Source organism: Anguilla anguilla, chromosome 5 (genome assembly GCF_013347855.1).
Source record: "Anguilla anguilla isolate fAngAng1 chromosome 5, fAngAng1.pri, whole genome shotgun sequence".
NCBI classification, from domain to species: domain Eukaryota; kingdom Metazoa; phylum Chordata; class Actinopteri; order Anguilliformes; family Anguillidae; genus Anguilla; species Anguilla anguilla.
In genome coordinates this window covers 17,700,855-17,723,430 of record NC_049205.1, presented here as the reverse complement: position 1 = coordinate 17,723,430, position 22,576 = coordinate 17,700,855, and the positions used below count along the sequence as shown (strand labels likewise).

At 49.2% G+C, this 22,576-nt stretch overlaps 1 protein-coding gene across 3 annotated transcripts in view; it reads right to left on the bottom strand.

Annotated features, from left to right (window-relative positions):
* Nucleotides 1-22,576, bottom strand: part of nup93 (nucleoporin 93) — a 39,823-nt gene that overhangs the window by 11,673 nt on the left and 5,574 nt on the right. For 2 of the 3 annotated variants that reach the window (XM_035417731.1, XM_035417732.1), the window contains exons 5-8: nucleotides 18,692-18,809; nucleotides 7,336-7,398; nucleotides 5,324-5,452; nucleotides 1,263-1,337 (exon numbers count right to left, since the gene is read on the bottom strand). In XM_035417731.1, the coding sequence (XP_035273622.1) occupies nucleotides 1,263-1,337; nucleotides 5,324-5,452; nucleotides 7,336-7,398; nucleotides 18,692-18,809 (385 nt within the window). Of the gene's footprint in view, nucleotides 1-1,262; nucleotides 1,338-5,323; nucleotides 5,453-7,335; nucleotides 7,399-11,679; nucleotides 11,765-18,691; nucleotides 18,810-22,576 lie in introns of those variants that run through there. The other variant, XM_035417733.1, reaches the window with a different exon arrangement.

Here is a 22,576-nt window from a genome sequence, read left to right as displayed (position 1 = left end):
GAGGGAGGGAGGGGAGGGGGTTATTGATGGACCACGGAAAGGCAACCCCCCCCCCCCCCCAACTGAAGCAGCTGGTCGGGGCGCGCTACGACGACTGCGACGTGAAGCGATGGACGATGAAAAACAGCACAAACAGGACGAAGATGTTGAGGAGGTCCTCGAAGAAGAACACGAAGATGAGGAGGATGACGCCGCACGCGATGTGGCGGCACATGGCGGCTCCTGCGCGTGCTGACTGGCGGAAAAATGAGCGAGAGACAGAGAGAGAGGGAGAGAGAGAAAAACAGAGAGACAGAGAGAGAGAGAGATAGAAAAAGAGATACGGATAGAGACAGAGAACAAATGCAATGCAGAAAGAGCGTCCTCCCTATTGTGCTTTCAGGCAGATAAATCTCCCAGCATGCTCTGCTCTGCATGCCCCCTGGCCCTCTTCGATCCGCTACTGCGTTGAGTGACATGACCCAGTTTGGTCCTGGCTGCTCCCAGCATGCCTCCAGTACAGGCCACGCCCACACAGAGGAAATGGGCATCTCGGGCGCTCTCTGCTGATTGGCGGAGGCAGAGGCTGTCACGGTCGCCAGAGAACCACACCGTTATGCCAGTTTGTGACTCCTGTCGACGAACGCAACCCCGACCTTTCTAATTACAACTGACATTTTCTCTGGATGTAAAGAGGAGCACGGGGAGTTTAACCTTTTCATGTACTTTGTGTTTTTAACTTTATTCTCATGGGGAAAAGCAGAAAGGGCTTTAGTTTATCGCAGTACAGAAAGTGCCACAGAGGGAAAGTGAATTTGGCCATAAATGAATTTTAAAATGCAAATGTTAAAAAAAGAGCAGAAGACAACAGCAAGTGCTTCTGAACCAGGGACGTTGAGGGGCCAAATAACATCCTGTACCCTCCAAAAAAAAGGAGAATAGAACCGCCACTAACAGAAAAAGAAAAGAAAACAGTGGTCCTTTTATCATAAAAGAACTGGGGTGATTTCATTTGTTTAAAAAATTAAAATAAAATCAGTGATAAAATCCAGTCCTCACTATACTTTGACATTGTTGAGTAATAAATATGCTCTGTGCTTATGATTACCAGTGAGAGGCCTACTAATAGGCTAGTAATGGATTTCCACATTCCCTGATGAGCTCTATGAATGGAATTATACCCCAAGAAGCTTTCCTGGCCTGACTTGAACTGAATTATGGGAATTGTAGGCAGTTCAGAACACTGCATCACACGACGCAGCTCGATTGGCTGAGACACTCACCTGCCGTCCATAGGCCACCTCCACGCTGTCCAGCGCGCTGCGTCCCGGCGCCCCGACGTCGCTCACGAAGCTGGGCTGGAACACGGAGCAGACAGGGGTCAGGTGACAGGGCACGGCTATGACACGTATCACACACAATGCCTCCAGTATCTCTCCATGTCTTCTAGCATCCTTGTCAAGTGTCGACAGCACCATACACTAAAAGGTGTGTGAGTGCGCGCAAATGTGTATGTGTGTGTGTGTTCGTGACTGAGAATGTCTGCAGTGCACCTGTGTATGTGTGTGCATCACTATCTATATGCTATGAGGTTTTGTGAATGTGTATGGTATGTAAGTGCATGAGTGCATGCCTGTATTACTGTTCCTGTGTGTCTGTGTATGTTTTAGTGTGTAAGTATCCGTCTGTGCAGGTGTGTGTCTATGTCTGCATGCGTACTTGTGTGTGTTCACGTTCTTGTGTGTTTGTGTGTGTGTGTGTGTGTGTGTGTGTGTACGTATGTTTGTTTGTGTGTGTATGCGTTTGTGTGTGTGTGTGTACGTATGTTTGTTTGTTTGTGTGTGTGTGTGTGTGTGTGTGTGTGTGTGTGTCAGCCTCCGTCTTCATCTCCTCAAACATCGCAGCTGTTGGTAAAAATCCACAGCATGATGGCCATCGTAGCGTGAAAGCCTCAGAGAGGAACATTCCCCACGCCCGAGCGCTCATATTTAACTGCCAACAGAAAAGCCGCTAACCACCCCACCTCAGGGCATACAACACACAGTTTCACACTAATACGGGCCAACATGGCAACACACGGTTCATACATTTCCACACTTATGCTTAGGCTAAAAAAGAATATAGATTAAAGTGCAAGATGATACTGCAACACTCTACCAAAAAATACATAATAATATATTACAATAGAATTTACCTATATATTATAATAATGCCATGTATATTTTTTGATGGAATAAAGATGTTACTAATTGCCACTGCGATGTAAGACTTCACTGAAGATGACAGTGATGCTGAGGGGAGGAGTGATGTAATGGGGGGAGGGGCCATCAGATGAGACCCACTCTCAACCCAATGCATGTGTGTGTTGAAAAGCCACAATTACAAACCAGAGTCAGTGTTATACTCACTCACTCAGTGGCCAGTCAAAGAATACGATGGTGATGTGAGACTGAGATGCACATTAAACCAACTGTAAACCTAATACTGCAGAATCACGATGCATCAAAAATACAAAATATCATTGAAACTAGTTTGATAGGAAAGTTCCGGTAGGGGTGTGGCAAGTAGGGTTAGACTGTGTGGGCGTGGCAAAGCAGGTGTAGTGTATGTTGTGGACTGGGCACTGAAGGCTGAGGGGGCGTGGTATAGGGGCGAGAGGGTTGGGCCGAGGGGTCGTAGCTCAGATGGCCAGAATTAATTTTTTTTTCTTTTTTACCACTGGACAATAATTAAAGGAGCCAGTAAACATGTACCGTGTGCAAGCACAAAATGAATCATTATCCAGACCCAAGTCATTTATTTGTAAAATGCATACCAACATTGCAGGCTAGTCAGCAGATACTCCTGCACAAAGACATGAATCATTTTCCTATGCAGAAACAAAGTCGGCCCTCATAAAGGAGGGAGTGTAAGCTCACAAAAGGTGCAATGTTCTGTTCTTCTTCTGAGAAGCTGCTTTGCCCCATGGATTCTCTTTAAGATTTGTTATCTGGAGGGCTATACATTTTTGATGGAAGTAATGAGAAAGCCTTGTGTACTCAAAGTCGGAATTTTACTCCTGACTGAGTCATCCTGAGAATGAGGTTCCTTCAGAGTTCATCGCAAGATAACAGTGCGAGTGTGTGTGTGTGTGTGTCTGTGAGAGTACAAGTGTGTATGTGTGTGTGTGAGTGAGTGTGTGTGAGAGTGCAAGTGTGTGTGTGTGTGTGTGTGTGAGAGAGTACAAGTGTGTGTGTGAGCGAGTGTGTGTGTGTGAGAGTGCAAGTGTGTGTGTGTGTGTGAGAGTACAAGTGTGTGTGTGTGTGTGTGTGTGTGTGTGTGAGTACAAGTGTGTATGTGTGTGTGTGAGAGAGTACAAGTGTGTGTGTGTGCGAGTGTGTGTGTGTGAGAGTGCAAGTGTGTGTGTGTGTGTGTGAGAGTACAAGTGTGTGTGTGTGTGTGTGTGTGTGTGTGTGTGAGAGTACAAGTGTGTGTGTGTGTGTGTGTGTGTGTGAGAGAGAGTGAGTGTGAGCATGTGTGTGTGTGTGTGTGTGTGTGTGTGTGTGCGTGAGTGTGAGAGTGAGTGTATGTGTGTGTGAGAGAGAGAGAGAGACAGAGAGAAAGAACCAGCAGTGCAGCATTATGGGTACTGGACTGCTCCTTGCGGGGTGAATGGGATCACTGCAGACAACAGTTCTTTAGCCACCGTGCTCACCAGGGTAGAATAAACATTCCTCCAGCTCTGAGAACTACAGCGAAAAACGCCTCAAATGTTTTCCTCAGATAAGGGGAAAGGAAGGGAGGAATTTTCCCTGGACTGTTACAAATAACCCCGAGTAGTGGGAAGGCGTATTTACCGAAAGTGATTATGTAAATGTTCACAGCCGCAAAATTATTCCTTATAATGCTGGTGAGAAGCAAATTTGCACAGAACTGATGAACATCCCAGTGTTGGAGTTTGTGTGGTTCCAGGTTGCCCATTCACACTTAGCAAATTCTCTTGTGTAGAGCAACTTACACGGCTTACATTGTTTTATACATACAATCCATTCGCAAATTCGCATGACTAGATTTTTTTTTTCTTAAGAAATTCCATTTGTAACTGTGTCGTAAGAACCATCAAAAATTTTAATATGCACTGAAGATGACTTGCAAAATTCAGTGGCTCTGATTTTAAGATTTAACCACATTTTATTTATGCTAAATACAGTGGTACAGGTTCTTAAATGTGGACCAGTGCTTTATTGCATACAATGATGGCTTTGAGAGCAATTTATTATATTATAATAACAACACTATATCATATTACTTAATAACTGCATAGAAGACGTTCTTAGTCAGAGTGACTCACAGAACTGGAAAACATTAGTGTTCATTTCAGGAATACCAAAAGTGCAATATCTCCAAGAAGGCACATAAGGCCCATTTACAATCATTATGTAATGTTTGGATCGTAGCAAAGGTAAATATCAGCATACAGCTAAAACATGTTTACATAGCTATACCGGAGCTATAAATGATCCCAAAAGGAAATCCAAAGAAAGAAGGAAAAGGATGGTTATAGAGAGTCAGGGGAACAAAGGTGCAAACTGAAGATCTGAAGGGGGGTCTTTAGTCTTAGAGGAGAGGTATGGTTTCTGTTGTTCTTACTGCGGTGCAATAGCAAAGTCATAGCAATGGAAAATCTGGCCTTAAGTGTTTTAACTGTAAGGTAACTTGAGGATTCTGGTCCGGTTAAATGGATCTCTGGTTGCTATGGAAACGGCGCATTTTTTGGCAGAGATGGAGGATGACGGTTAGCCAAGTTTATTAATATTCTACGGCGGTAATGTAGTTTGGCGAGGAAATAAGCATTCAAAGTGTAAACTGACAAAGAGAGGCCGACCGGTACGATCAGGACAAAAGCACTTTACCGCCAGGTTCTTCCAATGACCTGTTCAGGTACGCAGCTGAGTGCAACAGAATGTCTTTCTCACACAGAGTGACGCATTTCAGAACTCTACTTGAGGACACATTTTGAGGGACACTACAGGCGGCTTAGAGACACTACAGGTGGTGCGTCTAAAGATGTCTTTACGGACACAGAGAGCTAAACTTGCGTGTTTATTTGCGATATGGCACGTGTTTTCACCGGCGAACTTCAGGACTAAACGGCACAAAATGATTTTAGAATTGTAAAAGTGTGTCTGTTCTGGATCCTAGCAGACGGTAGTGTTTCAGTGAACAGTGGTGCGTTCATTGAGTCTTGTCTCGGTTCCGGATGCTTGTGTGCACTTGTGTTTCAGTGTTCAGGGGCGTGCTTGTCACTGAACACGCTGAACTTGAGCGGGAGAGTGTTACTGAAGGACACGCGGCGGGGACTGACCTCCACATCCTGGGTGAAGTCCAGGGCGTCCTCCCCCGCCCCCAGGAGGGTGTGGAGCACCCGTTGCTTCAGCTGCTCCCACTGCACCAGCATGGACTCCCTGTGGTACTCCTCCGCCAGCAGGAAGGTCTGAGAGAGAGGGAGAGATGGGGTGAGAGACAGACAGAGGCAGGAAGGGCAGATAAAGACAGTGACACAGATAAAGACATGAGAGAAAGAAAAAGATGGGGAGAAAAAAAGGAGAAAGCAAGGCAGGGAGGAGGGAGAGGGAGAGACAGAACATGGAAGAATGGGAGAAAGACAGAGAACAAGAGAGAGCAAGCATGAGAGAGAAAGAGTGTGAGAGAGAGGTTGAGGAAGATAGGGAAAAAGAAGACAGGAACAGAAGAGAAAAGAAACGCAAGGCTGAAATGAAGAGGAAGAATGGCAGTCTGATTGGCTCACGTCTCAGAAAACGAGGTCACAGAATGCTCTAGAACAGCGGTCTGCAACCCTATCTTGGAGACCCTGCTGCAGTTTTGGTTTAACCTCAAAATCACCTACTAACTCAATACCCAAGAGTCCAGGTGAGGTGAACAAGCCTAACCGTGTAATAAACATATTTAAATCCGTCTTTTGGAGACGTTAAACCTTGGCCCTGACTCACTGCGGTCATTAAAGATCCCTTATCACAGAATAGAGGGTTCCATGGTGTCTAGGCTATGTTCCCAACCAGGTTCTCCCAACCTGTGGCCTAATCATCCCCCAGTTTATTTGGCTAAAAACCGTTCTCTCTCCCTCTCAACCTCAGCTGATATGTGGAGACCCTTCTGGCGCAAGATGGCCGCCGTGCATCACACAGGTGGGCGCTACACATTAGTGGTGGTTAAGGAGAGTTTCCACTCATCAGTGTAAAACTTTCTGAATACTGGAAAAGTGCTATATAAATGCAAGGCATCAACATCATCATCACAAAGTTTTGTGTAACGGGCGTGTCAGAGCCGCACACGATGCCGCTGGGGCGTGGCGACCCGGGGACGCGGTGACGGAAGCCGCTAAGTGGGTCTCGCCCTTTGGGCGAGGCCGCGGAAAATGCCGGAAACTGGGCCCGGACCCTTCCGCCGCTCCAGATTTAGGCTGGAGCCCCATTAAGAGTCTCAAGGCCTCCCTCTATTTTCTCTCCCGTCAGGGGAGCGCTAGGTAATTGAAAAGATCTCTCTAATTAAACCTCTTCTGAACTTCTGCCGAGGAGAAACCATTAAAGAAAAGCTAATATTAGCCCAAGCTTAGCGGTTAAACACAAGGAGTGAGGAGGGTATGACAAAGGACCAGGGTACGACGTGGCTGCGTTCTCCTTCGTACGTACAGGAGTACTCAGGGAGGCTCACGGGGGTGTTCCTGAACAATGAACACAAACAAGTCGAAAAATAAGCGAGAACGCTTCGTACGAGAGCGGAATGCTTTAGCGGAGCAGATGCTAGCCTTGGGCTAATCGCTCTCGTCTGCGGCGAGGTGCGCTAGCTACGAGGAGACGGGAGCGTTAATGTTAGCCCGAGGCCGGCGGGGGCTATATTTAGACGCATATCGACGGACGGAAGGTGAGCGGCGGCGGAGCGGAGGCATTGATTGGAAGGAGAGAGGGAGAAAGAGAGAAAGGGAGAGGGAGAGAGAGCGAGGGAGGAAGCAGCCGAGGAGAACGGAACCCCACCGTCCCCGTCGTTTCCTGCCACCTCTCCTCCCACCAACGCAAAATGGAACGACCAACAGGAGAAGCACGGGGGGATTATGGGGGATACAAAAGCTACTGGAGTTACGAAGGTTACTCGGGTTATGAGGGGTTACTATGGTTATTGGGGATACGGGGGGGTTGGTGAAGCTACTGGGGGTACTGGGTTTACTATGGTTAACGGTGTTACCGTGGTTACGAGGGTGTTCCCCCAGAAGCAGCAGGCATTGCGAAGGGGAGTGTTTGTGTGCGTGTGTGTGTGTGTGTGTGTGAGAGAGAGTCTGGGGAGTGCGGAGGTGGTACTTACCCTGCGTCGTGACTCCTCGATGGTCGACAAAAGCGCATTGTCCCTCTCGTTCTTCAGAAAACCCTGCGAGGACACACACACGCGCACACACACACACACCAGGGGGTTAAACTCTCTAATAACCTACTTTCCACAGTGCACACACCTGCCACTCCTGCAGCCAATCAGAGCACGGAGACCCTCCCCTTCCTCAGAAACGAGGATCACCGTTGGTTACAAAAGCTCAGAAATGCCATCATCTGAGATCTGTAAAAAGGGCACCGAGGAGGAGTGCTGGGAAATAGGCTTATAAAAGTAACAGCGCAGACAGAATATTAACACTGCTGACATATCGGCAGAATCGGCAAAAAGGGTATTCAGATGCACTTACTGAGCACAGTTTGATACTGAAGAGACGGTACCTTTCACACACAGGCACACACACACAAGCACACATCCACACACACACGCACACAAGCACTCACACGACTGCACACACACAAGCACTCACAAACACACACACACACACACACACACAGAGTGCTGGTCTAAAAGTTGTACGAATGCTGCACAGCCTGTATATTAAAGACAGAAGCAGTCGGTGTGAGTCCTCCTGCTCCCAGCTGGATTCTAGGCGATGCAACCCTTGCGCATGTGTGCGCACACGTGTGTGTCCGTGTATTCGTGCGTGCTAGCATGTGTGTGTCCATTCACACGCATTAGGGAGGTGATGCAGAGAGTGTGCACTACGCATGTATAAAGGTTGGACAGACAGCGATTGTATGCAGTGTTGCGTCTGTGTGGGCGAGCCTTTGGCACTGTAATAGAAGGGAGGGTTGTGGGAAATGGAGGCTGGAACACTGTTGGTCGGGAGGGCAGCGGGTTGGCTGTGAGCTCTCAGTGGGCGTGGCTTCTCAGGATCGGCACACTGCAGTAAACGCAGCTGCAGGCTCGCTACTGGAGATCATTGGCCACGATGCCCACCTCCACATGACACATGGCTCCGCCCCTCAACAGACCACCGTCTACTTCCAAAGGACCGTGCCCCACCCCCCCGAAACCATGACCTGCCCCCAAAGCGTCATGCCCCACCCCCAAAAGCCTTGTGCACCACACCCAAAGCACCACGACCTGCCTGTAGAGCCATAGCCCAACCCAAGAGCATCAAGCACCGCTCCCAAAGAGTGATGGCCCACTCCAGAAGCTTCACCGCACGCAAAGCACCACAACCGTCCGTTTACAATACAGCCCTCTACTAGCCAAACCCTTACACCACATACGAAACGAAAATCTGTCACACCAACACACGCTGCGAACAAACACAACCGCCACACTGAAAGACACAGGAATACTGTACCGCTCCACCCCGACCCCACACACACATACAGGCACGCACACACACACACACACACACACACATACAGGCACGCACACACACACGCGCATACATACATACACATACAGGCACGCACACACACACGTGCATACATACATACACACAGACACACACACACACGTGCATACATACATACATACACACACAGACACACACACACACACACAAAAGCGCACACACACACGCTCAGACACACACACACCCAGACAAACACAAACGCACACACGCACGCAATGCTCACACAATCGCCGCGACGACAGACGAACAGCAGCCGCGCCGCCCACTTCGCTCACGCGGTGAACATGTTGCAGCTAATTAAAGACACGCAGAAGGGAGCAGAAAAAGCCCCGAAACAGCCCCCCCCTCCCCCCCTCCCCCCACGTACTGCCAGCCAGGGAGAAAAAGCGTCTCACGCGGGCGAAAAGGACCACGTCTGCCTCCGAGCCCGGGCACGCACCGACACCGCCAACCCGCCGAGAGGAAGGAAGACAGCACCGCACGCACAGAGTGTGTGTGTGTGTGTGAGCGTTTGTGTATGCGTGCGTGTGTGTGTGTGAGTGAGTGTTTGTGTGTGCGCGTGTGTGAGCGCGTGTGTGTGCGTGTGTGTGCGTAAGTAAATGCGTGCATGCATGTTCTTTGTGTGTACATGGGGCGTATGAGGGTAAGTGAGTGGGGATGGGTGGGGTAGTTTTTGGCGGGGAGGGGGGCGGCTAATACCTCCGTGCACCGTAGAGGGGGTTACTTCAGGTCCCGTCGCACCCTCCCCGAATCGAAAAGCGCCTCACCTCTACTCGCCGAGCCACCTGAAACCGAAGCGGTCAGACGCAGCGGCGCGGCGCACGCCAACGAGAACAAAAGAGGAGCGCGAAGCGTCCTCCCCAGTCCCCTCGCCTCTCAGAGACAGACAGGGCGTCTACGAGGACCCCTCACCTCCACAGACTACCCACCGTAAACACCCCCATTAATCAGCGCACCCCCCCCCCCCCCCCCCCCCCCCCCCCCCCCCCCCCGGAAGGGCGGCCTACGCCCATCTCCCGACGCTGGGCGTCCCGGAGACCGCTCCCCATCCCCCCCCCCCCCCGACGCCGAGGCTGCGGCCCCTCCCCCCCCTCCCCGCCTCCCCGCTAATTACATCGCATTACTCGGAGATAGGCGGGCCAGCCGGACGCCCCCCCTGCGTTCGACATTGATTGACATCTGTCACACGCGATTTCCTTCCCCCCCGCCCCCCCTCGCTTGTTCTCGGCAGAGGGAGCGCGGGAGTCTGGGTGGGGGCTGGGTTGTAGAAGGGTTGGGGAGGGTTAGGGTTGGCGCTCAAGGCTGTGGGCGGCTGACTGTTGGAATTGCCTACGCAGCAACGCTACGGCTGGAAAGTGCTTATGGATCAAGATCTCTCTGAGCCCCGTGTTAAATTCCGCCTCGCTCCCGGAACGTCGGAGGAGGCTTCCGGAATCGCAATCGCCACCGCTCGTCTTCGTTATTGCCCAGTCACGGGCACGTCGACGTTCGGAGCGCCCCCTAGAGGTCGACCTGCCCGAAAAAACTGGTTCAGCCCAGTTAATGCCCGAGGCTGCTGGCAGCACGGCCATTTTGTTCCCTGAAGCCTCGAACCCATTTCGCCACCACCAAACCCTAAGACTGATCTAAAGGGGTGCGCGAGTCTCAGATCCGGAGGGATCTTTTTGTACGTCGCTTTGGATAAAAGCGTCTGCCAAGTAAATGTAATGTAATGATTAAAAAAACGGCAAGGTTCGTCTCCGAACGCTTCGCGGTACAGGAGACGGCAACGGACAAAAAACGGAAACGCCGACCGCGTCGGTCCTAGAAAAAAACGAACAAACAGCCGAAATAAACAGACAAAACCGAATTCCGAGGGAACCCTGGTCGTTTTGTTCGCGTTTAAACAAACTGGCAGGTTACAGCCGCTGATAGCACGCCCACGTGATTTCGCCGCTGCCAGTGATTGTTCGCGAGTAGCGGGCGAAGACGACCAGACGCCCGGGTAAGCGCCGGCGCGTCCGATGTTCCGGAAGGATCGGAGAACCCCGCCGTACTCGGCGCGTTTTCGGAGAAACGGACGAGGTAGAGCAGGTTTGGAGGAGTCATTAGGAGACGTTTCGCTCGCACACAAACGCACACACACACACACGTGTGCCCATACTAGCGACCCAACTGCGCGTTAAAAATAATAAACGCGCACACATAACAGAAAACGGCGACAAATGACACGCACAACCATTTTCCGCGTCAAACACAAACGGTTAGAGACCACAGCCTAAAAAGGAAAAAAGACAGCTCTTCAGTAGCCTCAGAATGTCCTTGTCCCTGAACGCTCTTTCCCAAAACGCCGTTTCAGACCTGAATAAAACGGTTCGACATGGCATGGCACGGAGGAACAAACAAAGACAGCAGACGATACAGAGACCCATAGGACCCAGCACATTCTGTGAAACCACCCAGCCAATCAAAGCACGGACTGCTCAGGTTCACAGTTCTAGAATCCTACGGCGACATGCTATAGTTCCGTACGGACTTGCCTTGGGAGCGATCCCGTAGGGGTGGGGGTGGGGGGTGGGGGGGGTCGCTGGAATAGCTGTCAGACTCCTGCGTTTAGTTATGAGCGATGACCGCGATTGAGGAGGGGTGAAACCCCACCCTTCATCCCCCTGGCTTCCACCGACGATAAGCATCAATCACCACCGCCAACATCGCCATCGACCCCACCGCCATTACCATCACCATCACCATCACCATTATCATCATCATCATCATCATCATCATCACCTTTGTCGTCTGTTCCACAAACCGGCTAGCGCCCGGCGTCGTCAGAGAGGAAACGGAGACGGTGAAAGGAGAGGGAGAGAGAGAAAGAAGGAGAGAGGAAGGGAGAGAGAGGCGAGAGGCGAGAGGCGGACGGAGGCAGACAAAAGGCGGAGGTCTGAGCGGAGACGCGTGGAGGCGATACTCACTCTGTGCCTGGAGCTCCGACCGGGAGGGCAGAGCCGCCCGGCTCGTCAGTGATGGAGGGAGAGAGAGATAGAGAGAGAGGAGAACAGGAGAGAGAGAGAGAGAGAGAGAGAGAGACAGAGAGAGAGGAGAACAGGAGAGAGAGAGAGAGAGATAGAGGGAGAGACAGAGAGAGAGGAGAACAGGAGAGAGAGAGAGAGAGAGGAGAGCAGGAGAGGAGAGGAGTTGCCACACTAAGTTTCCGCGCTCCCCCGACGCCGCCGTGTCTTGCGCTCCGGAAGGCTCCGGCAGACCGAGGAGGAGGCCGGATCGGGCCGGTTCCGACCCGTCGGGGGCCTAACCCGGACTCGGCTCGGCCCGGGTGGCCGCCGCCGTCCTCCGCCCGTAGCCCCCTGCCACCCCCACCCACCCCCCTCCACACGACCCGCTCCAGGCCCAGGCCTCCCCATGGTGGCCTACCGGTCGGAGCCCAGTGAGATCTGTGCCACACGAGGGGTTACAGTGGGTCGTTTTATTGTTGGGAGGCGGACTGTACCATGTCACTCCTCAGACTCGGGAAAGGGGGGGGGTTTCCAGGAGAAGGATGGGATAATTTAACCGTGTTGCTTTCTCTCTCTATACCCCCCCCCCCCCACACATACATAATCTTGTCATCCTCCTCCTCTTCATCTTACAGGCCCGCACACATTTCTTCTTTTATCAACAAAAAAAAAACCAAAAAACAAAAAAACATTTCCTCTCCCTTCCTCCACCCCCACCCCGCAGATCCTAGTGCAATGCAATTATGATAATGGATTTTTGCTCTCCCCTGATGGCTTCCGACATCCTGTCCTGAAATTGGGCTAATAATCCTTTTAAGAGTCATGTTTAGTTAATGAGCAGAGGGGCTGCGGCTGCAGGGGCGCTCGCAGGCCTGCGCAGCCGAGGCAGACGCGCCGGCTGCGAGGCTGAGAGGCTGCGCGCGCCAGAGCTCACTCCGGAAGCTTCCGGAACTACAGCGCGAGACAGACAGAGAGAGAGAGAGAGAGAGAGAGAGGGAGAGAGAGAGAGAGAGAAAGCAAGGGAGAGAGAGAGATAGGGGGAGAGAGAGCAAGAGAGAGAGAGAGAGAGAGAGGAGTGAGAGAGGGAGGGGAGAGAGAGAAAGAGAGGGAGGGGTGGAAGAGGATGGAAAGAAAGAGCAGGAATAAGAGAGACGGGGGTGGAGGAAGAGAGGAACAGACAGACAGAGAAAGAGAAGGAGATGGAAAGAGACGACGGGAGGGGGGAGGGAGGGAGAGAGACAGAAAAGAGGAGATGGGGGAGGGAAGAAGAGCGCAAAAATGAAGGAAAGAGGGGAGGACGGAGCTCTTCAGCCACTCTGCTCCGCTTCCGCCATCTTACCGCACTTATTGCTCTCCCTCGCTCTCTTCATCTCTCTCTCTGTCTCTCTCTCGCTCTCCTCCTCCTCCTCCTCCTCGCAGTGCAGCTGACGTATGAAAATTTCCCCGTGGCACACGCTAAGAGGAGGCCGCGGTCACGCGTGTGCGGGGGGGGGGGGGGGGGGGGGGGGGGGTGAGGATTTGACGGCTCCTTTGTCTCCAGACTCCGCCTCTCGCGCGCGCGACTCCCGTCTGACGGGTTAGCGGTTCGCGTTCGCGGTCGACGTCGCAGATGACCGGGAGACCCGGTCGGCCCCGTTTCGGTCCTACGCCGCGCTCGGAACAAAGGAACCGCCGCGGAGCGAGCGGGCTTCGCGGGAAACGCCACACGCTTCGAGCAGACATGAAAATGCCCGGCAGTAATACTCTGCCGGCGCTCAGCGGTCCTTTCATACAGACATTTATTTAATGTGTTATACGTGCATAAATCTATGCGCATGCATATTACATGCACAGCAAAACGCACCTGCTATGTTTCCATGGCTGGTGTATGACTATGAGCAGCAGCCTTTATTTTATAGCAGAGGCATTTTCTTATTTCAGTACAAGTAGCAGAATGGAAGGAAAGTGCCGGTGGGGGCTGGGTAGCTCTGCTCTGATTGGCCGGTTCCGAGGCCCAGTAAGGACACACACACCGGCACAGAGGGAGCAGTGCTGACGCCTTTTAGGAGCCAGGACACACGCACGCAGGGGGGCACACGCACGCCGTGTACACACACACACAAGCATACGCGCACACATACACGCACATGCTCGCAACACACCTATATTTATGCATATATGTACCGTGTGAAATGATTAAATGAGGCATTAGTGCATTAAACGAGGTGCTTGTGCAGGAGAGATTTAACGCCCTGGATTTTTACAGCACTCATCATGGGGGTACGGCACCAACACCCACTCTGCCAACACAAGGCCACAACAGGAGCATCAGCTTTGGGACTCAAACCTACAACCCTCCTCCAGCATGTCCATTTCCCCCTGAAAATCAAAACTGATTCACGTAGACCCCAAATCAATGAAAAGCCCCAAGATCCCTCAAAACAAGCAGGCTCCATGTTACAACACGTCTAAAGTACAAGCCTGCAGCACATCTCACAAGGCTACTGTTGAAACACAATGGGATGTCCAGTAATTTCTTAAGAAAGTAGGAAATGATACTGCTGGAAAAATGGATCCAAGGTGGAGTCACCATGGCAACTGCCCCACCCCCCCTGTTGGTCATGGTCAAGATACCGTTTTGTAGCAGGGGGGCCAGAAGAAGCACACGCAAATTTCTAATAAGCAGTCATGCATGAACACACATGTACGCATTTACGCGCGCGTGCGCGCACACACACACACACACACACACGGCTCTCTGCGAGGCAGGAGAAAGTGCAGTGACCGCTGCAGAGAGCACTTAAGTGTCCAGTAAAGCGGATGGTCAGCGGCAGAGAATGAGTGCACTTCCAGTAATACCCCTCCCCCGCGGTCGCTGGAGGCCTCCGGTGCATCCGCACGCGGTGAGGCCGATGGGGGGGAGAGGGGGTCAGGGCAGAGGAGAGGGTGGGGGGAAGGGGTGAGGTCTGCAGGTGAGCAGAGGAGCAAAACGAATGCAAATCCGGGTCTTCCTTTTCTGGGTCTTCCACGATGTTTGTCGTGTTCCACGGCTCTCTGACATCACAAAGGACAAAGAGCGAGGCAGAAACTGACTCAGATTTTTACACGCAAAACGAACATCACCTACAATCTGAGCGCTTATTTTTTGCCACCTCATCTCTGCACGTACAACAGGACTCAGGCCCGTGCTGCCCATACGTTCAAAATGTTTAAAAAGAAATAAAAAACGAATAAGCTATTAATAGCGATAACAAAGAAACAACAAAACAAAAAAAGACGATCCTGAGGGGCTGAATTGTATGCAATGGATCAGATCGTCCAATTGCGTACGGGTCCGGCGTCTGGATTCACGTTTCCGTGTTAACGACGGCGCGGTTCTCTCGGCCGTCGTGCTCGCCGCGGACATCTTAACTCCGCTCCGCCGCCGCCGCCCCGGCTCCAGGCGACATGGCGGCGAAACCCCTACAGACGCTGTCAATCAGACCGAGCCTGACGGAGACGGGCCTTTGACTGACAGCCGAGGCCCGACTCCCCCAGCCCGGTGGGGGGGGGGGGGGGGGGGGCTTCCTGTGCTCAGCCCTCTCTCTCTCTCTCTCTCTCCTCGTCCCTCTCTCGCTCTCTCTCTCTCTCTCTCTCGGGGGGAACGCGGGTGTCTGAGAGGGGAGCGGGGCTCTGGCTCGCCGGAGAGAGCGCGCTCGCAGAACCATCAGCGGTTTTCGCGAACGCGAGCTGGCAGCAGCTGTGGGCTGCCATTAACTCATTAGTATGCGTTTACCATCCCCCCCCCCCCCCCCACCCACCCCCCCTCATGCAGACAAAGGAACGCCAGCATTGCTCCGGCGTCTCTCGCTCCCTCCCTCTTTATCTCTCTTCCTCCCTCTCTCCATCGCTCTCTTGCTCTCTTCTTCCCTCCATCTTTCCCCACTCTCTCCCCCAACCCTGTGCTCTCCCTCCCCGCCCCCCCTCCCCTCGATATAAGGAATGTCGCTACCGTGTGGTAATTGTGCGTTTATTCTTACAGAACCCTGCTGCCGTGACGCCCAGCCTGGAGGCGGGGCTTGAGAAACAGAGAGAGCTGATTGGTAGGACACTGATGCGTCCCCAAAACTCAACCCCCCTCCCCAAACACAGATGATCCCGTCCTCACATTCCCACCCCCAGACCTCTTTTCTTATCTAATTACTTCACATTACATTGCAATCTTTACAGTGCGCTTCGTGTCTTTGCATGGACGTTAGTGGTATGAAATTATCATTTGTTTATATTTATAAGTATGCATTTGATTTATATTATGGTTTTTATTATTTTTATTTCTATTATGCATCTAGGCCGGCATAATGAACTTGCATTTACTTCTTTAATGTTAACGTTGGCACATAAACTCGCTGGTCTGGGAATGTTGCTCGGGTAATGTAGTTATCTTCCCTTACACTGCAAGTCACTATAAACAAATGAATGCAGTGTCAATTTTAATGTAATGTACTGACCCCTGGAGCTAAGGCTGTGGGCTCAAACGTTAGCGCAGGGGTGCACAACTCCGGTCCTGCAGAGCTGGTCTGGAATAACTGGTTGGTTTTTGTTCCAACCAACTGCATTAGGTTCAGTTTTCTGACAGCTCTGTAAACCACCCCGCTTCACTCCTGTGCTGGAGCACGGTGAGATCTACAGGCTAACCCCGCAGTCTTATCGCTGTAGCTGGTACTCATACGTGCGTCAGGGCGAGGTACGACCGAGCTAATGAGACGATTAGGGGCGCAGGTTCACCCCCCCCCCCCCCCCCATTACACAAGATTCTCAGCAACGGAGGTGTGGACGGTAAAGCTTCAGACACCGTGACTCACTAAATAAAAATAAAAAAAACGATGAAATACATTTTTTTAAGCCACGGCCTTGAAGACACCCAACACAAGACTGGTTTTCCTTTACAGGGGGGTGATGAGGGCAACAGAGACCTGGATTGACGTCATTTATCATCGTTATTTTTTTACCACAAAATGTCTGCAATTAACAAAAGAAACATCGGCGTGAAACTGAAGCGGAAAATAAAGCCCAAAAACGAAATGCCCTAAAAAAAAAAAAAATCTTCCACAGTTCGCCTGGCCTCGTTATGGTTCCTTCCCGGTCTTCTTAAAGTGAAATATTCACAAATGTCAAGCTGCAATGTTCTACTGCGAAATGGTCATTCAAAAAAGAGCAGCCTCATTACACCGATGGGGTTCTGGAAGTTTGGGGACGGGCGTGCGTGCAAAATTACATCCTTCCCTTTCGAGCGCGTTTCGTGTGATGTCATGTCCCTTGTGCGCACGCCCCCGCGCCACGTTGGTGACATCACGGATGATGCGCTGGGCGGGTGAGACGAGACTAACACACGCAGCACAGTCTTTTTTTGGCTGGACCGCAACAGCGGGGCCAGCCCTACAAACGCGAATGTCTGTGACTGAGTGACTGAGTGGTGAAGTTACACCATTGGTTGGCCGGTCCAGCCATATACTAGGTTTTGACCTGGTCTTGTTTTTTTTTTAACATTACTGTGAAATACAAGCACATGTACAAATATAAAACACGCATGAACATGAATATCTATCCACCACAATGGAAATCAGGTCTCTTATTTTTACCACCTATCTGCATGTACAACAGGAATCAGGTCTGTGTGGAAGAACCTTAAAAAAAACAAAACAATAAATTAAAACAAATAACAATCATCTTAATTAAAATTTTGAACTGATTATGATCCTAATGAGTAAAGGTAGAAAACTGACCAGTAAACAGAAACACCTTGTCCAGCGTCCATTAAAACATTATATGAAGAGTAAGCATGCCACCCTGATTCTTCAGCATGGTGAAATTCGACCACCAGTTTCTCACATTTGCGACGACCGTTTGCATGGTAACGTTTTGCGGGCATCTCTGAGGACGGCTGTGACTATTTCACGGGCATCTCTGAGGACACCCCAAGACTATTTTTGAGTAGTAGCCCAGTTAAGGACCTATTTCTTGAAGTGATGCTGCACAGTGAGTAGACCAAATATTTCCACCAGTCACTTCAAACCTCAAAATGAAGACTATAGATCTTTACTCACAATGAACTCATCACAGGTAATTCCATTGTGTAGTTGGCTTAAATGGTAATAAATACACAATACTAACTTGTGGTATAATATAGGAGTGCAGGGTGCGGGTATAAACATTCAGTTCAGTACACTTCAGTTCAATACGATACTCCAAAACCATGATGCAGTGCTGAAATAATTCATGCTGAAATACATGTGATACAGTGTTCATTACAAGGCCCAAACCTATACTATCCTGGGCAGAAGTGTATATATAGTGGTTAGTGGTTAGTACTGGGCCTGTAACTTCCAGGTTCGATTCCCAGGTGTGGCACAGCTGTTGAACCCCTGGGAAAGATATTTAACCTGAACTGCCCAGTAAAATATCCAGCTGTATAAATGTGTAGCTTGTTCCAGAACATTTTTGAATTTCTAAAATGTAAAATGTGAAAGTGATTTAATGAATCTTGGTATTTGAGTCTCAATAATGTCCTTTGCTTCTGCAAGTGCAAAACAGCACAATGATTTATTACACGCACCATTTGAATGGTTTTTAGGTAAAGTGTTTGAAGACATTCAATGCTGAAGGACTTCCCATCAATGGTTGGAAGTGGGCGGCTGTTTTTTTTGTTGTTGTTGAGATTCTGCCTGGAGGGGAGGTTTACAGGGACAGCTTGTTCCCATGTGAAAGGCACGAGGTCCGAGCTGCCAGGGGTACGACCCAGTAAACTTTAGAGAAAGAACACGAGCTCAGCCTGTTCCAACACGGAGTCGGCAATGCATCTGACAGCAGGGTGGATGTCGTATGCAGAGAGGCATTCTCACAAAAACCCACCCCCACATCCGCCAGCCTCTCACGTCCAGCTGACCTCATTCCCTCTCGGAGGGAACAGAGAGATGCATTGTGGGTAACGAGACTGTGACGTAGCAGGACTCCGTACCTGAATGTCCGTGTCCTTGACCGGCTCCAGCGGCTCGAAGGTGGTGGCCGCGCTCAGGCTCTCCAGACGCTGGGAGATGTGGAAGATGTCCAGGCCCCTCGAACCCAGCAGGATGGACCTGTCAATCACGCAGACAGATACGAGACCAATCAGAGAGAGACGGCGGAGAAAACTCAAAACGACTACAGTCGTTCAACCACTATCATGAAAATACTCTAAAAGTTAAACAACAATGTAGTAACCGTGACCCCCAGAAATAGTTTAAGGGTTGGCTGAAAAAAGGAAGTGTTTTTTGTATGGGGGGGGGGGGGGGGGTAAAAATAGAGGCATGTTACTGAGATACCTTTTTATTATTTACAAGCATAATATAGCTAGTTACCTAACATCTGTGCATTTTGCAGTACATTCTAAACTTCTTTCAACCCATGAGATTCTGACACATACCACCTAGGAGTATTTCAGTTGTTTATTATTAACGTTATCCAATCACATCAATTCAGGACTTGTTTCACAGGACACTATCGGCTCAAATGCACGTCTACAAAGTTTTATCAGCGTTACCGAATTCGCTGCTGTTTTATGCTCTGTTAGAGGCAATGGCGTGCAAGGTCAGTCACCGCATATGCCTCCATTTCCCATGGTCTCCTTAGAGTAATCGGATTCACACTCTTTTGACACGGTTAGAATCTCCCCGGTGTCTTTCATCAACAGGCTATTTAATAAAGTTGTCATCTATAAAGTTCATATTTTAGATTGGCAAGTACAATATCAGTTTGTTGTGAAAGAATTTAGCTGAAACGGGTACACGTGACGCTAGTCTCACCCAAGAACCACCTGTAGATGGCATCAGAGGCTGCTGTATTTGAGGAATGAGGTTGAGCAAAATGGTGAGAAAAACTAACTTTAATCCCCTTCTTTGGCCACTTGACTTACACAAAAGACTCACATAGCCTAAGTGCTGTCAACTATGTTATGCAAAAAGTCTGTTTTTGTCCCATGTTAGCATCATTTAGAATTACTTTCGAATTATTAATAATAAGTTAAATAAACAAGAAAGTAATTATTTATGTGGTCTCCAGTGTTAATTATTCACGATAAGACAGCAGAGGAAATATTTAGGGGGCATTACTGCGTCGTCTTCAGAATGTTTGTTCCTTAACATTCTAATCGCGTGTGTGATAGCATGCTGCAGGGTCCACATGCACTGCTGTTACGTTCTGCCTTCTAATGCTGTGGCCAGGTTAGCGTTTGGCATAATTAAAAGATGGCGGGTGGTTGTTGCATCGTAATTTCACCGTAAGCCTGTTTTTAAATTTTTCTTAATGAAATGCAGCAAGTGGTGCCGGGTTATACGTGGGAGGCGTACCACCTCCCCTGTAAAATGCTGGGGGAAGCCCTGAGTAAAATCCGAAATTTTCCATCCCAAATTCAGCCTTTTGTAATGTTTTCATCGTGTGCGGTTTGAGTAATGAGTGAGGTCAGTGAGGTCATACAATTATCACATTCTAAATGTCAGCTGAGCAATGATACAATTTTGGAACGACTGCACAAAGCAGCAACACTTAGGAGTGAGAATTGTGAAAAGGAAAAGATTAACTTTTCATATCAAAAGTGTGACATTGTGGAAAAACTACTTGTTACCGTTTGCAGCACTTAATTAACAGAATGTCTGTATGCACTTATCTCAGAAAACATTTCATTTCAAACCGACTTGTTTGTTCCCTCAATACTGAATATTTATTTTACTTGCACTTCTCCCAATCAGATTACATGCATATGCACATGCATGCTGACACAATGAGGATTAGATACGATATGATACGATAATACTTTATTGTCTGATTACTCGGAAATTTGTCTTGTGTTGTGCCAACAGTTCCATAAAATCACGAAAGACAAGCACAGTACTACAAAAGACATTAAATAGAAATACAACTAAATACAATCAAACCGAACTGAACCTATCATTTAGCATTTGAATAGACATTGGGATAAAAGCGCATTTATACCTTTTCAGTCTATGCTTCCGTACCCTATACCTCCTCCCTAAATGTAAAAGTTGGAATTCAGAGTGCAGCACAAGGGAACTATTGTCTGCCAATCTCAATATTCTCTGATTGTGCTCCTTTTGAAATATCTGTATCACCGAAAATCTTTGAACGTACATTAAAAACTCTAAAAGGCTTTGATTTAAATTGAACTGAGATACTATTGTACCAACCGGTAACACCATAAAGAAATATGCTCTGAATAATTGAGCTATATAATAATAATAATAATAATAATAATAATAATAATAATAATAAAATCTGCTTGCTTGCTCCATAGGATCTCAGTCTATGAAGAAAGTAAATGTGGTATTGCACTGTTACATAAACAGTCAGTATGTGCAGTCCAGGATAGAGTGGAGTCCACACAAACACCCAGGTACTTATAAGATGACACTTGTTTAATCCTCCGACTATGAATCGCCACTGGAGGAGGGCACTCATCCTGTGGTAGGCCAAAAATGATTTATTCTTTCTTTTCGGTATTTACTACTAAAAAGTTTGTCACACCAATCAATGAGCTTATCCACTTCTTCTTGGTAGCAAGAAGGGTACAGACCTGTGAAGAGGTTTTACCTGTTTGCAGACCATGTGCAATGAGGAAATGTCACCTTGTTTTGGGATTTTAATGAGTAAACGTTTGGCATTGGGCCACAGTGACGGATAAGGCTCTACAGATTGCTAACACACTGATAACTGGACAAGTCAAACTGGCCTTATCCTCTATCTTATTTAAAGTTTCGAGAGTGTTTTGGCAATTTTGGCACACATTCCCACAGTACAGCACCTGGCGTTTTGGCGAACGTTTAGTCAGCAAAACCCGCGGCTGGAACGGAGGATCAGCAAAATATGACGGACGCAGGCAGCGTGCAACCGGAGGGCCGTGGAAGGTCACAGTGAGCCGCGCGTAGAAAGACGAATAAAACAAAACTCGGCCAGGCCCGAGCAGACAACAACCCTGCTGTGCGGCGTAGGTGGCGGCAAGAGGTGTCCGGGAAACGACGTGTTGGGCACGGCCTCGCCCGAACGCTCACGTCTGTGGTCACGCCATTCAGGCTCCGAACTTTCATTTCACGCAGTCAGCATCTTGCAGGATTATATAAGCGCTATCGACTGTTGCGACACCACTGCGCAAAAACATCGATCCAAAATGGCAGATCTTCCATCATAAAGTGCGCGCGCCAACTGGTTACGCTAGTGACGTGTTCGAGCGACCGGCGGCACCCTCCATCCGTCAGTCTCTCCCGCACGCACGTAGGAGGCGACGTCGGGATGAAGCCCACCGAACAGGCCTCGGCCGAACGTCTGTTCAGCGTCCGGGTTAATGCGTGCACAGAGGATGAAAGCTCGTGAGCTTACCAGCACCAGGGCTGCAGATGCCTCTTTGAGGGGGTGGGTACACACCCAGCATAGACTGCACATTTCACATGCAGGGAAGACCTAACGTCACAGTACAAATTACTTTCCTTCTAGGAAGACGGGTCTGCATTTACTTCAGTGCATTACACTGAATTCACTTAGCAGATGCTCTAGGAGGACTAAACTTAATTTTATTACACGTAATTATTTAATTATTAAAATATTCTTGAACATTCACATCTCATGAATGTCCTTTTCACAATAAACACAATCTAAACTTCAAAACATGTACTTTTTGAACGGCTTTTTTCATTTTATAATGACACATTTCCAAATGACTTAATTCCAAATTAATTTTCTATTTCCGAAATAAAATGATTTAATTATCTACCTAACTGTTTACACATTTATTTATATAATTCCATATTTACTTATATAATTAATTATATCGTTTTGGCATGTTTTGTCCTTCATACTT